The 13,860-nt window shown below is 38.0% G+C and overlaps 1 protein-coding gene across 14 annotated transcripts in view; it reads right to left on the reverse strand.

Moving 5' to 3' along the window:
- CASK (calcium/calmodulin dependent serine protein kinase) overlaps positions 1-13,860 on the reverse strand; it is a 515,778-nt gene that overhangs the window by 106,410 nt on the left and 395,508 nt on the right. For all 14 annotated transcript variants that reach the window (XM_049767194.1, XM_049767195.1, XM_049767192.1 and 11 more), the window contains one exon: positions 251-372. In XM_049767194.1, coding sequence (XP_049623151.1) covers positions 251-372 — 122 coding nt within the window. The remainder of the gene's footprint in view (positions 1-250; positions 373-13,860) is intronic.

Raw genomic sequence — 13,860 nt, forward strand, 5'->3', positions numbered from 1 at the left:
AATTAAAGGTGATCACAGTTATAATTTGCAGATTTTTCTAACAGAAGCATCACTGTGACTCTTAGTAGTACTGCATTTACATAACATACAACAGATTTTCTTTCAATTAGGAATCTATGACAGACAAGTTCCCATACCTTGCAGGCAACTGATAAAGGACTGTTATGAAGAACACCTGGAAATTCATGTAAAGGCAAAACTGTACGCTTGCTATTCAACTGACCAAAATTTAATCAACAGAAAAACTTACATCTAGTAGGGTGTGCAGATGCTGATCCTGGAAAACACTGTGTAGAAAATCTAAGTCCTTTTCACTGCAGTCTGTGAGTGCATGAATTTCTTCCAGGCTATCCAGCACCTGTGAGACAGCTCCTAAGGGGAACAAGCAGAAAAGAAACAACCGTACAGAAAGTCAGTGCCACAATTATCCTTTGCCAAAATCTCAGATGGTTAAAAACAATAAACTAAGAGCAGAACTTCAGTCCTCCTGAAAGCTATACTTGATGAGTTTTGTATTCCTAAAGGGCAGGTATTTTGGCAAGTTGATGTGCTGAACAGTGCCTGTGTACTTGTAATTTATCAAAGTAAATTGAAGCTTGTCTTGCTAGAAATAGGGAAATTCATCAACTTCAACTGATCTATCTGAAGATTTGGATGCAACAAATTGTACAAATCAGGAAGACACTGTGAGTTCTATGGACCCACAATATCTAAAAATCTGAGAAATAGTACAAGTAAAATTTTCATCAGGTATATCAAAATTGAAGGGAAAGCTAATTGTAGAATTGAAGGCCAAACCTTCAACTGAGAGTTCCTACTTTATAAGTTCCTTGTGTTGAGTGGAGGGCATATCTGGGAGGGCACAGAAGACTGTGCAGTGCTGAGGCCCAAACCAGGGTTGGTTACATGTAAGGCAAATACCTGAACTCCTGTACTAAGTCTACATATCTTCTTAGAATTTTTAATGACTCAAACTTAACAAAATTCTCATCTTCAGCCTGAGAAATAGCCCAAATTGCTGAGCATGTACTTTGAGTACATGTACTGAATGATATGGTAACCTGATTACTTCTGGTATGCCCCCCAAAAACAAAAGAAAACAAAAAAATTTCATCTAGTCCTTCCTCCTCCCTTATGTATAAAATAAGAAAACTAAGCTATTCTTAGACTTCTAAATTCTTCTTGTTCAGAAGACAGAGACAAAGGTTAGGGTGTCCTAACATGATACATCCAGATAACATATAAATACATAGTAAAACAAGTCATTTTGTGAGGCAAAGTGTTGAGGGATAACTTTCTTTAAATTTACTTTGTTAACTAGCAGTCCAGGTAACAGCCAGGAAAGTTTTATACAGTCACTTATACAGCCCTAAAGAAATAATAAGCCCATTTTACTCTGTATGCAACATAGTCCTGAGGGAAAACATGCTAAAAGCACCTTGAAAGGTAAGGTTGCTAAACAGTAGTGTATTCCAAAGGGAATCTGGTAGTAAGTGTTTGATGACACAGCCAAGTCTTTGGATCAGGAGTTTTCGATCAGCAGTGGTTTTTGTCTCCCAGACAGAATATTTAGCAATGTCTGGGGGTTCTTTTAGGTTGTTACAACTGTAGCAGAGTGGGGGACTGGGTTGTGCGATCAGGTAATACGTGACAAGGAATGCTGCTCAAGACTCCACAATGTCCCTCTGTCCCCAAGAAATAATTCTTCAGGCTAGGGAGATAGATCAATTGGTAGGACCATTTGTGCTGCATGTGATAGCTCTGTGTTATGCCCCAAATGCAGAGCCAGCAAAATATGTAAGGCATTTACTTGCAAACCTGGAGAAACATATGGAAGGAAACATGAGAGTAGTAGGAGACTTCAACACACCACTATCACCACTATACTGATCAATTAGGCAGAAAACCAGCAGACATAAGAGTCCTAAATGAGAAACTAGAAGAAATAGAATAATGGACTTATTATATAGGGCTCTCCACCTCCAGAAAGCAAGGAACACATTCTTCTTAAGTGCACATGGAACCTTCTCTAGAATAGATCATGCCTTAGGTTATAACTCTAACTTGCACAAAGTCACAAATATAAAGATTATAAGAAGCACGCTATCAGATCACTATGCAACAGAGTTCAAGAGTGACAGTAAAAACAAGCTGTGGAGGGGCCTGAACGGGGGAGTAAGCCATAAGGCATGTGTCTTGTGCGTGCTAGCCTAGGACAAACCGTGGTTCAATCCCCCGGTGTCCCAATGGTACCCCAAGCCAAGAGTGATTTCTGAGTGCAAAGCCAGAGGAAGTCAAACTATCTCTTTTTGCAGATGATATAAGTATAAACATCGAAAACCCTAAAGAGTTCACAGTAAATCTCCTAGAAACAATTAACTAATACAGCAAAGTAGCTGGTTACAAAGTCAATTCACAAAAGACAATAATGTTCCTCTACAAATAATGAAGCAAAGGAGAAAGAGATTAAGGAGTCAATCCCATGTAAAATAGTATCAAAAGATATCAAGTATCTAAGAGTCAATCTGACAAGAGAAGTGAAGGACCTATACCATGAAAATGTCAAAAACACTTCAGACAGAAATTGAAGAGGACCTAAGGAAATGGAGGAACATCCCATGCTCATGGGTAGGTAGAATCAACTTCATCCAAATGACTATCTTACCTAAACTATATAGATTCGATGCAATCCATATCCAAATTCAGACATCATTTTTAAGGACTTAGAACAATTATTTATAAAATTCATATTGAACCACAAAAGAACCAGGTTAGCCAAGTCCATACTGAAAAATAACAAGCTGGGTGGCATCTCTTTACCCAATTTGAAGCTTTACTATAAAACAATAGTGATCAAAACGGCATTGTACTGGAACAAAGACAGAGTCTCAGAGTAGTGGGTTAGAACAGAATATCCAGGAATATACACTCAAATATATGGTCAACTAATATTTGACAAAGGAGTCAAGAACTTGAAATGGAACAAAGAGTCTCTTCAACAAATGTTGTTGGAACAACTGGATAACCACCTGTAAGAAATTAAAGATTGATCCATACCTCACACCCCACAGAAAAGTCAACTCAAAATCAGACCTGAAACAATAAAGTTCATTAAGGAAAAAATAGGCAGAACACTTCAATACTTATATATCGGGGCCGGAGAGATAGCATGGAGGTAAGGCGTTTGCCTCTCATGCAGAAGGTCAGTGGTTCAAATCCCGGCGTCCCATATGGTCCCCTGAGCCTGCCAGGAGTGATTTCTGAGCGAAGAGCCAGGAGTAACCCCCAAGCGCTGCTGGGTGTGACCCAAAAACAAAAAACAAAACAAAAGACTTATATATCAAAAAAGTCTTTGATGATAGAATGCCAATGGCAAAAACTTTAGTATGAAACCTAAATAAATGGGACTACATCAAACTAAAAAGTTTTTGCATGCTGACAGAAACCCTGGTTAAAACTAGAAGACAGCTAATGGTTGATATCTAGGATATACAAATCACTCAGGTGAGCTTCACAAAAACTAATAAAGCCATGGAAAATGGGGAGAAGAAATGAATAGACACTTCTTTGAGAAAGATCAACAAATGGTCAATAGACACATGAAAATATGTTCACCATCACTCATCATTAGGGAAATCCAAATCAAGACAATAATGAGGTACCACCTTAAACCAATGAGGATGGCACACATCAAAAATAACAGGACCAAACTCTGTTGGTAGGGATGTGGTAAGAAAGGAACTCTCATTCACTGCTGGTGGGAATGCTACCTGGTCCAACCCCTATGGAAATGAGTATGGAGGGTCCTCTGTAAATTCAGAATTGAGCTGCCATATGATCCAGCAGTCACACTCCTGTGTATCCCGAAGACAGAAGGACATTCATCTTAAAGTATGTATGCACTCCACTATTTCAGCACTCAGCACAATAGCCAAGTTTGGGAACCAACCTTGATGACCAACAACAGATAAGTGGATCATGAAGTTGTTGTACTTATGCACATTGGGATAACACATAACAGTTAGAAACGATATAATCATGAATTATGTAGCACATGATGGAGTTAAAATATTATGTTAAATGAAGTAAGCCAGATGAGAAGGATAAATACAGAATGATAGCACTTATCTGAGGTATATAGAATATATACCATGTAAACATATAATACTCCATGAACTAATACAATTGTCTAAAGTGTAGAAACTCCAAGCATTGTAGGTATCAGCATATAGCGAGAAGTGTTCAAATCAAGTGGAAGAGGGGCAACACAAAGCCTTGACTATCCATTATAACATAAAGAAACCAGCAACAACAGAAATAGCAGTTTAGAGTGAACAGGTATGCAATCAACCTCTACCTACAAAGGCCTATAATAATGTCCTAATGTATTTACCCACAGAACCAGGTGCAGAATATAATTGGAAGCCAGGACCTCAAGCTGCAGTGATTACTAACAATATGTTTTAATGCCTTAATTTTACCAGGTATAAAATAACCCTTCAGCTTCTTTGTCACAGTAGTTCTTGGAAACAAAGGGTGGACACCCTAATTTTATGCCTCAGTGCTCAATCATACTATATACCATATAAGTGCTCAGTATGACAATGTATTGATAAAATACTCCAATTTACCCACTTCCTTTTGTTTATGTCTTCTATTAGGACTTAACGATAAGATCATTTAGACCATTGAAACAGTCAATGGTGCACCACAGACTTATGTTACAGGTCCCACTCATCAAATACAATTTTGCAAATTACCATTTTCTTTTTTTATATTCTCTCTTTTATTTCTCCTCATTACTTCCTCTTTCCTTCTCTCCTTTTTTCCTTTCCTTCATCAATTCAATCTATGTTAAAGAAAGCCCACACTGTCATTTTCTCTTTAGGAAAGGAACACAGATACATAAGATGCGATGGACAATATTACATAGGATAGCCGCCTCTTATAGTCCTCACTATTGCTTAGTACTCTAGATGCAAAAGTATGCTTATCCTTAAATGCTCCAGCCACTATCTAACACTGAAACCTTCATTTAGCAAAGTCCACCCCATCATTAATGAAGTGCCTAGAAATTGGAAAACCTCCAAACCTGATGCAACAGTCCAAATTTTTAAATTTTTTTTTATCTTTTCCTTTTCTTTTCTCTTACCTCTTATCCTGTTTTCCCTTTCTCTCCTAATCTATATCTCAGCTAATTATTTATCTTTTCTTAATTCAATTATTTCCTAAGAGCTCAGACCCATCCTATGGTGTCAGGCCTTCAACAACAACTTAAGAAGAGATCACTAATGGCTGTCTTTATGTGGACATGAGTTTGTAGACAGTGGACTCCTCTCTGATTGCCAAACCTAAAATGTAAACAATCCATGCCTAAAGTGTATATATTCCCTTTCATATATTATCCCTCTTCTCCCTTTCAGAAATCCTTCTATACTTTTATCCCCCAATCCTGATCCAATATCCCTCCTTATTTAATCCACTTTACTGTCAGTTCTTAACTCATTAGGTACAGAGACTGACCTCATGCCCCAATAAGCCACCACCCAATTCCCAAAGCGAAAGGACAGCCTTTGAGCCCCACAGCTCATGTCCCGCTAAGAAACTAAAACCAACACTTCTGTTGACCCATGCTTTCTGGCCCTTCTTCTTACCACCCCAAATGTGGACTGCTCCATGCTACCAATTCAGCTCCAGAAGGATCCCCAATTCAAGGAAACTATCTGATCCCTTACTGCTGAAAATCATTTTTCAAACTCAACAAGTCCATGGTATGTGATGAAAATGTGCCCTGGATTTCACTCCCCTCCCCCGCACACACAAGAATATCTCAAAAGACTTAATGGGAAAGCCTACTATATTTCCTTTAGATGTTTAATACCTCTATAATAATATCACTTAGTCTGTTTATTCCCAATGTAAGGTAACCTCTTATATCACTTTTTTCTTAATTACTTTTTAAAAATTATTTTTATTTATTTATTATATATATTTTCCCTTAACTTCACCTGCTTTGGTTCTGCGTGGTACAAAAATCTACAAGAAAAAGTCTTGCCTGGGATAAAAGCTCATATCAAAACCAGGGTACAGAGATTGTGTAGCCTGTCATTCTTTCCAGCAATAGAATATGGCACTATTACTTTTTTCAAAGGCATACTAAAAAGAAGGAAATTTTGTGTATAGAAACAAGCTCTTATCTACTAGGAATAAGAACCCATACATTTTATAATACAGGGGTGCCTCCTATCCTGAACATGTGTCATGTGGACCCAACTTAGACTCCATGTGATTAAAGAGCAACCAACCAATCCCTAAACCTAGATCTCAGATATAGAATCAACACAGTTCCCTGTAACAGCACTAGGAACCAAACTCTACCTGGTAAATTCCTAATACTGCTCTGGCATCAAGATGCACCAGTTATGTTATGACATCCTGACAATGAGGAAATGGTGACAACTTGACCTAAGAGCAGGCTGTCTTATCTCATCACCCAACAGTAAGATGAAATCAGAAGACACATTGTACTTTGGTCTGTGTAAAAACCAAGATTCCTAACTATAGAAGACTGACTTTGACAACCATGACTGGGCAGAACTTATCCTGGGACCATTAAGAAAGACCCTAGCCTAGGCTTCAGCCTAAGATTCATATAATAACTAAGATCTCTAATTCCAGATGTCTGACTTTGACAATTGCGACTGAGCAGAACTTCTGGAATCATAATGAAAGACTCTATCCTAGGCTTCATCCTAGCATCTGTGCAAAAACCAAGACCACTGATTACAGAAGACAACAACAGTGATGGAACAGCATTTCTAGACCTGTAAAGAAAGAAGCTATCCTAGGCTTTGTCCTATGATCTGTGCAAATACCAAGATCTCTTGTTACAAAGGCCTGATTTTATCATCCACAACTGAGCAGAACGTTTTCAGCTCAGTCTTAAAAAACCTTGGGGTTTGAAAATGAGTGTGTATGTAACCTTTAGTTGTTCCCATGACAGCATTCTTCAAGGGTGGAGAAACCATGTGTCTCTTAGGCCCAGGGAATTCCCTTTCTTACTTGCCTATTACTTAATGTAAAAAAAGAAAGGGGAAAAAAAGCACAAAACCTTCTCACACCAGCCCGCCTTCCTCTTTTTTTCCCATTCTTGTGGTTATTATTTGGTTGTTGCCTTTTGTTGCTTTTGTGCTTTTTTGTTGTTGCTGGTTCTTTTTTTGTTATGTTTTTTCCCTTTCTTCTTTTGAATTGATATTTATAACCTCCAGATGGACTTCTCCAAGTTTTTTCCTCTTTTTTCTTTGTTTTTTTTTTTTCAAACAGAACCATATAACTTAAATCATCTTGTTCTGCATTGAATCATCTAGTTCTGTCTCATAAATTGAGGGGGGGAAATGAATGATACCAGTAGCAAACAGTCATATGATCATTGAGTAGAAATAAAAATAATAATAAGACTTAAACACCAAACCCAAAATCAATGACACCAGGATACCCAATATACAACAAGCTATACACAGAGGGGACCAGTTACACTAGCAGCCCAGGGAACAAAGGAGGGAGATATGGGATGCATGCTGGGACAGTGGTTTACAGAGGACAATACAGGTGGTGGGAATGCCCCTGATTCATTGCCACTGTGTATCTTAAATATTACTGTGATGGACTCATAACATCACTCTCCAAAGAAGTGGAAGCGGTGATAAACAAATGAAACTACATTAAGCTGAGAAGTTTCTGCACCACAAAGGAAATAGTGACTTAGTTACAAAGGCCACCCACAGAATAGAAGAAACTATTCACCCAATACCCACTGGATAAGGGATTAATATCTAAAATATACAAAGTACTGACAGAACTTAAGAAGAAAAAAATCTAACATCATCAAAGATGGGGAGAAGTAATGAACAGATACTTTCTCAAAGAACAAATATACATAACTAAAAGGCACATGACAAAATGTTCCACATCACTACTCATCTGGGAGATGCAAATGAAAACAACAATGAGGTACCATCTCACACCACAGAGACTGGCGCACATCAAAAAGAACAAGAACAATGTGTGCTGGCCGGTATGTGGGGAAAAAGAAACTTTCATTCACTGCTGGTGGGAATGCTGTCTTTCCAGCCCTTATGGAAAACAATATGGAGATTCCTCAAAAACCTGGAAATAGAGCTAGCTATCATATTTCTAGGATGTACTCTAAAAACACAAAAACGCAAGACAAAAATCCCTTCTTCACACTTGCATTCATTACAGCATGATTAACAGTAGCCAGAATCTGGAAACAAGCAAGATGCCCTTCAACCAATGAATGGTTCAAAAAAATGTGGTACATTGCACAATGGGATATTATGCAGCCACCAGGAGGCATGAAGTCATGATATTTTCCTATACATAGATGGACATGGAAACTATTATGCTGAGTGCAATAAGTCAGAGGGAGAGAGATAGTCACAGAATAGTCTCACTCATCTATGGATTTAAAAAACATAAATGACATTATTATAGTAATGCTCAGAGACAATAGAGTTGAGGGCTAGGACTGTTTCATGGTATGAAGCTTACCACAAAGAGTGGTGAGTGCACTTAAAGAAATAACTACACTAACAAGTATTATGAAAATGTTAATAAGTGAGAGAAGTAGAATGCCTGTCTTGAATACAGGGGGTGGGGGAAGTGAGAGATTGGGGGGCACTTGTAGTGGGAATGTGGCAATGTTGCACTCGTGAAGGGGGTATTCTTTTTATGACTGAAACCCAACTACAAACATTTTTGTAATCATGATGCTTATTAAGATATTTAAAAATACTTAAACTTAATAAACAAACTTGAAATAAAGAAAGTTAATATTTATACTTGTTGAAAACTATGGCGATTACTAGAGGAAAGAAAATGGGATGAAAGGAATGAGCAGAGGGTTCATTTATTTTTTTGAGGAAATGCAGACCACACCTTCCAGTGAGTGCTCAGATACCAGTGCTCAGGGATAAAATGAGGTGGGTGTGAGGCTTTTTAAATTTTTTTTGCTTTAACCCTTGTACTATCACTTCAGTTCACAGGGGTCTCTTTGGGATGGGATGGTGCTAAGGCTTTGGTGATGGGAGTGGTAACAATTACACAAATAGAAGTGTAAAGCTGAAACCCTGAATTTATGTAACACTTTCCATCAATGAAAATATCAATAATAAAAAAGATACAGGGCTTAAGGCAAAAGTTAATTGGTTCTCCACATAGAAGTGATTGTGGCTATTCTGTAAAGTAGACCTTTCATTTTAAGATCACTATAGATTGACATAAATAAGAGATCATATGATTTTTATTTTTATTTTTGTTGATATGGTGTATTATGTTGATTGATTTACAGATGTTAAAACATTCTTGCACTCCTGGGGTGAAACCTACTTCGTCATGGTGAATGACTTTCTTGATGATGCATTGGATCCTATTTGCCAGAATTTTGTGAAGATCTTTGCATATGTGTTCATCAGGGATATTGGTCTGTAATTTTATTTTTTTGGCAGCATCTCTGTCAGGTTTTGGTATCAAGGTGGTGTTAGCTTCTTAAAAACTATTTGGATATATTCCTGTTTCTTCAAATTTATGAAAGATCCTGAAAAGGATTGGTAGTAGTTCCTCATGAAAGAATTCATTAGTGAGCCCATCTGGGCCTGGGTTTTTTTTGTGGGGGGGGGGAAGACTTTTGATTACCATTTTAATTTCCTCAACAGTGTTGGGGCTATTTAGATATGCTACTTCATCCTTATTCAACCACGGAATGTTATGAGTCCAAGAATTTATCCTCTTCTTCCAAGTTCTCATGTTTCATGGCAAAAATACAACACAAAAATCCCTTCCTTACATCTATATTCATTGCAGCACTATTTACAATATTCAAACTCTGGAAACAACCAAGATGCCCTTCAACAGATAAACTGCTAAAGAAACTGTGGTGCATATACACAATGGAATATTATGCAGCCATCAGAAGAGATGAAGTCATGAAATTCTCCTATACGTGGATGTATATGGAATCTATTTTGCTGAGTGAAATAAGTCAGAGGGATAGAGGTAGGCACAGAATAGTCTCACTCATCTATGGGTTTTAAGAAAAATCAAGGACATTATTGTAATAATGTCCAGAGTCAATAGAGATGAGGGCAGAAGGACAGGCTCACAATATGAAGCTTACCACAAGGAATGGTGAGTGCAGTTAGCAAAATAACTACACTAACAACTATCATGACAATCTTGATTAGTGAGAGAAGTAGAATGCCTGTCTTGAATACAGGCAGGGGTTGAGAAGCAGGGAGGGGGGCATTGTTGGTGGGATTGTTGCACTGGTGAAGGGGGGTGTTCTCTTTATGACTGAAACTCAACTACAATCATGCTTGTAATCATGGTGCTTAAATAAATATATTATTAAAAAATGAGAGAGAGGGGCCAAGAAGGTGGCGCTAGAGGTAAGGTGTCTGCCTTGCAAGCGCTAGGGTAGGACGGACTGCGGTTTGATCCCCTGGCATCCCATATGGTCCCCCCAAGCCAGGGGCGATTTCTGAGCGCATAGCCAGGAGTAACCCCTGAGCGTCAAATGGGTGTGGCCCAAAAACAAACCCCCCCCCCAAAAAAAACCAAGAGAGTGCTCCCTTGTATCTTTTATCCAGCCTCTTTCTGGAAAACTGACATGTAATGTCAAACTATGGAATATTTCCACCACTACAAATATTCTTCATGTTGCCCATTTATGGCCAAAATAACTCTCCTCCCCTGCCACCAACTCTCTCCTAATGCCTTGTAAGTATAATTTATTCTCAATTCTACAATTTTGTCCTTACAAGGATGTTATATAAATTCCCACTTCTCTGCAGATCCAAGATCATGGGTTGTTAAGTTCACCTCTCTGCACATGCAGTGACAACGGGGATTACGCTCATAGCCTGGCACTTGCCCTGGACTATTTTTGAGCCACGGGACCTAACTGTTTTTTTTTTTTAATTCAGACTACTGGAGATTTCATCCAGGTTTTTGTCTCAAGTCTGTTCTTTACTTCTAGACATATTATTCTATGGATATACCACCACTAACTTTAATTTTTCATTTTAATGATTACTGCTAGGCTACTGACAAGCAGTCACTAGAAACATTCAGTGGACAATAAATGGGCTATCAAAGATGCAAGGCAGAAATTGGTTCCTGTCTTCCCAGCTGTTCCTGAAAACCTATTAAAACAAATCCACTTCCTTCTACCTGCTCTTTCTCAGGACATTTACTCTACTCCAAATGGGAATAACTAAATTTGATCATTGGAAACTAAGTCTGGAAATTAGGTTAAAACCTGCCATCTCAACATCCCTTATTGAAAGTCTTGGAAGGTTTGGAGTGATATGAAAAAGTTAGTCTCACATGTTTCACTGAATTTTTGACCCCAGGACATCAACAGCAGAATTATATGACATCAAAAGTAAAAAGTTACTAAAGCCAATTCTACATATTTGAACTTAAAAAAACTACAATAATAAAAGGCTAAGAAAAACAATTTGTATACTAAAAAATTCAATGGTGAGCTATTGACACTTGGGACAAGCCTGGTGTGGTAGCACGGCACTAAAACAGAAACACTTATTATATTTTTCGCTGTATAAGATGCACCCGACCATAAGATGTACATAGTTTTTAGATGCTCTCTTCCCCTTTACTCAGGCTTCAGCTCCAGGTGGCATTCGCTCCATAAGATACACTTTTAGGAGAAAAGAAGTGCATCTTATGATACAAAAATACAGTATATTACACTTTTGTTAAAAACATTCTGAAAAAATAATGGCATGGAGTAACTTTGATACTATAAATGTAAACACTAATGTAACTATAATGATATTACTTAAATTGATAAAAATTCTACCTATATGACCAAAAGCTAATTATTTTTAACTCAGTATTCTTAGTGAAACCTCATCTAGTTTTTATTGTCTCTATCCAGCATGACTTAGGCAGCAGTTCTCCATCTAAGATTAAAATTGAAAATATCTTTTCAATGTACTAAGCACTCAAGAACTTCTGACTGATAAAATTTAAGGATTTTAAAAAAAATTTTATAACAAGGGAATACTAAGATAATATGCCTAATGACTGGGAAGCAGGCCAGTCATTTGGGCTGTCCCAGGCCAGGGACAAATCACTGATTTGTGAATTTTTAAAGCTACGTCATTCCCATTCTAATAGCACACAACAGAGGCACTTCTCTGAACTGTGAGGTCCTTGGGGGAAGGGCTACAGTTGATTCATTTCATAATGTCCACAAAGCATGCAGATAGTGCATGCAGATAGTTCATTCATACTGAAAGAAAATAACACAGTCCCCAAATTCCTGAGTGTTTATTATGCTGGAACATCCTCACTGCAAAGCAAATCATCGAACTGACCTTTTGAGACAGAGGTTTGAGGTTTAGAGGTTAAGAAAAGACTGTCGCTAGATGTAGGAGTGCTAGGATTCAGCCTTTGTGTGTCTGTCTCCAAAGTCTATGTGCTACCTGACTTCTATGTTCAGTCATTAGGCAACATATGAAAGTGACTTTTACCCCAAAAGATTGTGTGGATTACACATGGACATGAAAGTTAGAAATGAACTTGATCCCTACCTATTAGATCAGACAAAAACACAACTCTATTGAATGTCTGCCTTTTGCCAGGTATCAGGCAAAGGCTTTAGAGAAAACTGGCATGAACCTTTTTGAGGGGCTACATAGATAGATGAAGGAGATGGACCAGATGGGTAATTTATGGTACCTTTAAATTCATAATGGTGCCTGGAGATATAATGCTGCCCTGGTGGAGGTCCTCTCTCTCTTCCGTGAGAATCTCTCCGTGAGAAGGCCTATTACAAAGTTTACCAATAAATTAAGGTCCTTGGATATACAAAAGTCTAACTTATGTAGATTCAATATAGTTGGACACTTGACCAAGAATATTGTTCTTCTTCTGATGCCTACTGTTTCTAAGCAAATAAAAATTGGATGTGGAGAACAGTTGGTGCTCTCAGTCTATGAGGCTGTTAGTTTCCTTATCCCATGCTTTCACTCTCTTATTTCTGTCTCTCATATTTTAGGCAACACAGGTGGTATTCAGGGGTTACTCCTGGCTCTGTGCTCAGAAATCACTCCTGGCAGGTTAGAGGTATCAATGAGATGTCAGAAATTGAACCTGGTAGGCCACATGCAAGAAAATTGTGCTACTTGCTGTGCTATCACTCAAGCCCCTTCTGTTTCTTTTTCTAATCCCTATGGCATCTCTGCTTCAGGAATGGTTCATATGGGGCTAGTCCCCAGCAAGTCCTGACTTTAAGGAAGGGGTTCTCAGTATGTAGATGATATTTCTGGGCCATGAAGTGATATAGAATACGAGACACAAAATGGAACATAAAAAGGCTATGTAAGGAGGCTCGAGTTCACCATCTCCACAGAGGGTCTAGTCTTCTCTGATGACCTCAGTGAACACATTTCTAAAAAGCACAAGGGTAGCCTTTACCTGTGTGCCAGAATGCAACACCCACAACTATGTAACCTCCATGGAACCATCACATTATCTGTGATAATGTAATATTTTGCCACCCAATGTTATGAACATTTTGGAGTTTCAATTATGCAAGAAAGCATTTTCATAGCTGTACTCGAGTAGTTACTTTCCAGCTCAGAAAAGTGTCACTCATTTGAAATTTATGTGATCAAGGAGGAAATTTAGTTTTTGTTCTATTTCTCCTCATATTTTGAAATTAGATAAGTACATACTTTTTGTCTAACCTCAAAATCTTCTACAAACCTCAAAAATTTCTACACCCTTGACCATTTAACAATTACTATTGAT

This window comes from Suncus etruscus, chromosome X (genome assembly GCF_024139225.1).
Source record: "Suncus etruscus isolate mSunEtr1 chromosome X, mSunEtr1.pri.cur, whole genome shotgun sequence".
NCBI classification, from domain to species: Eukaryota; Metazoa; Chordata; class Mammalia; order Eulipotyphla; family Soricidae; genus Suncus; species Suncus etruscus.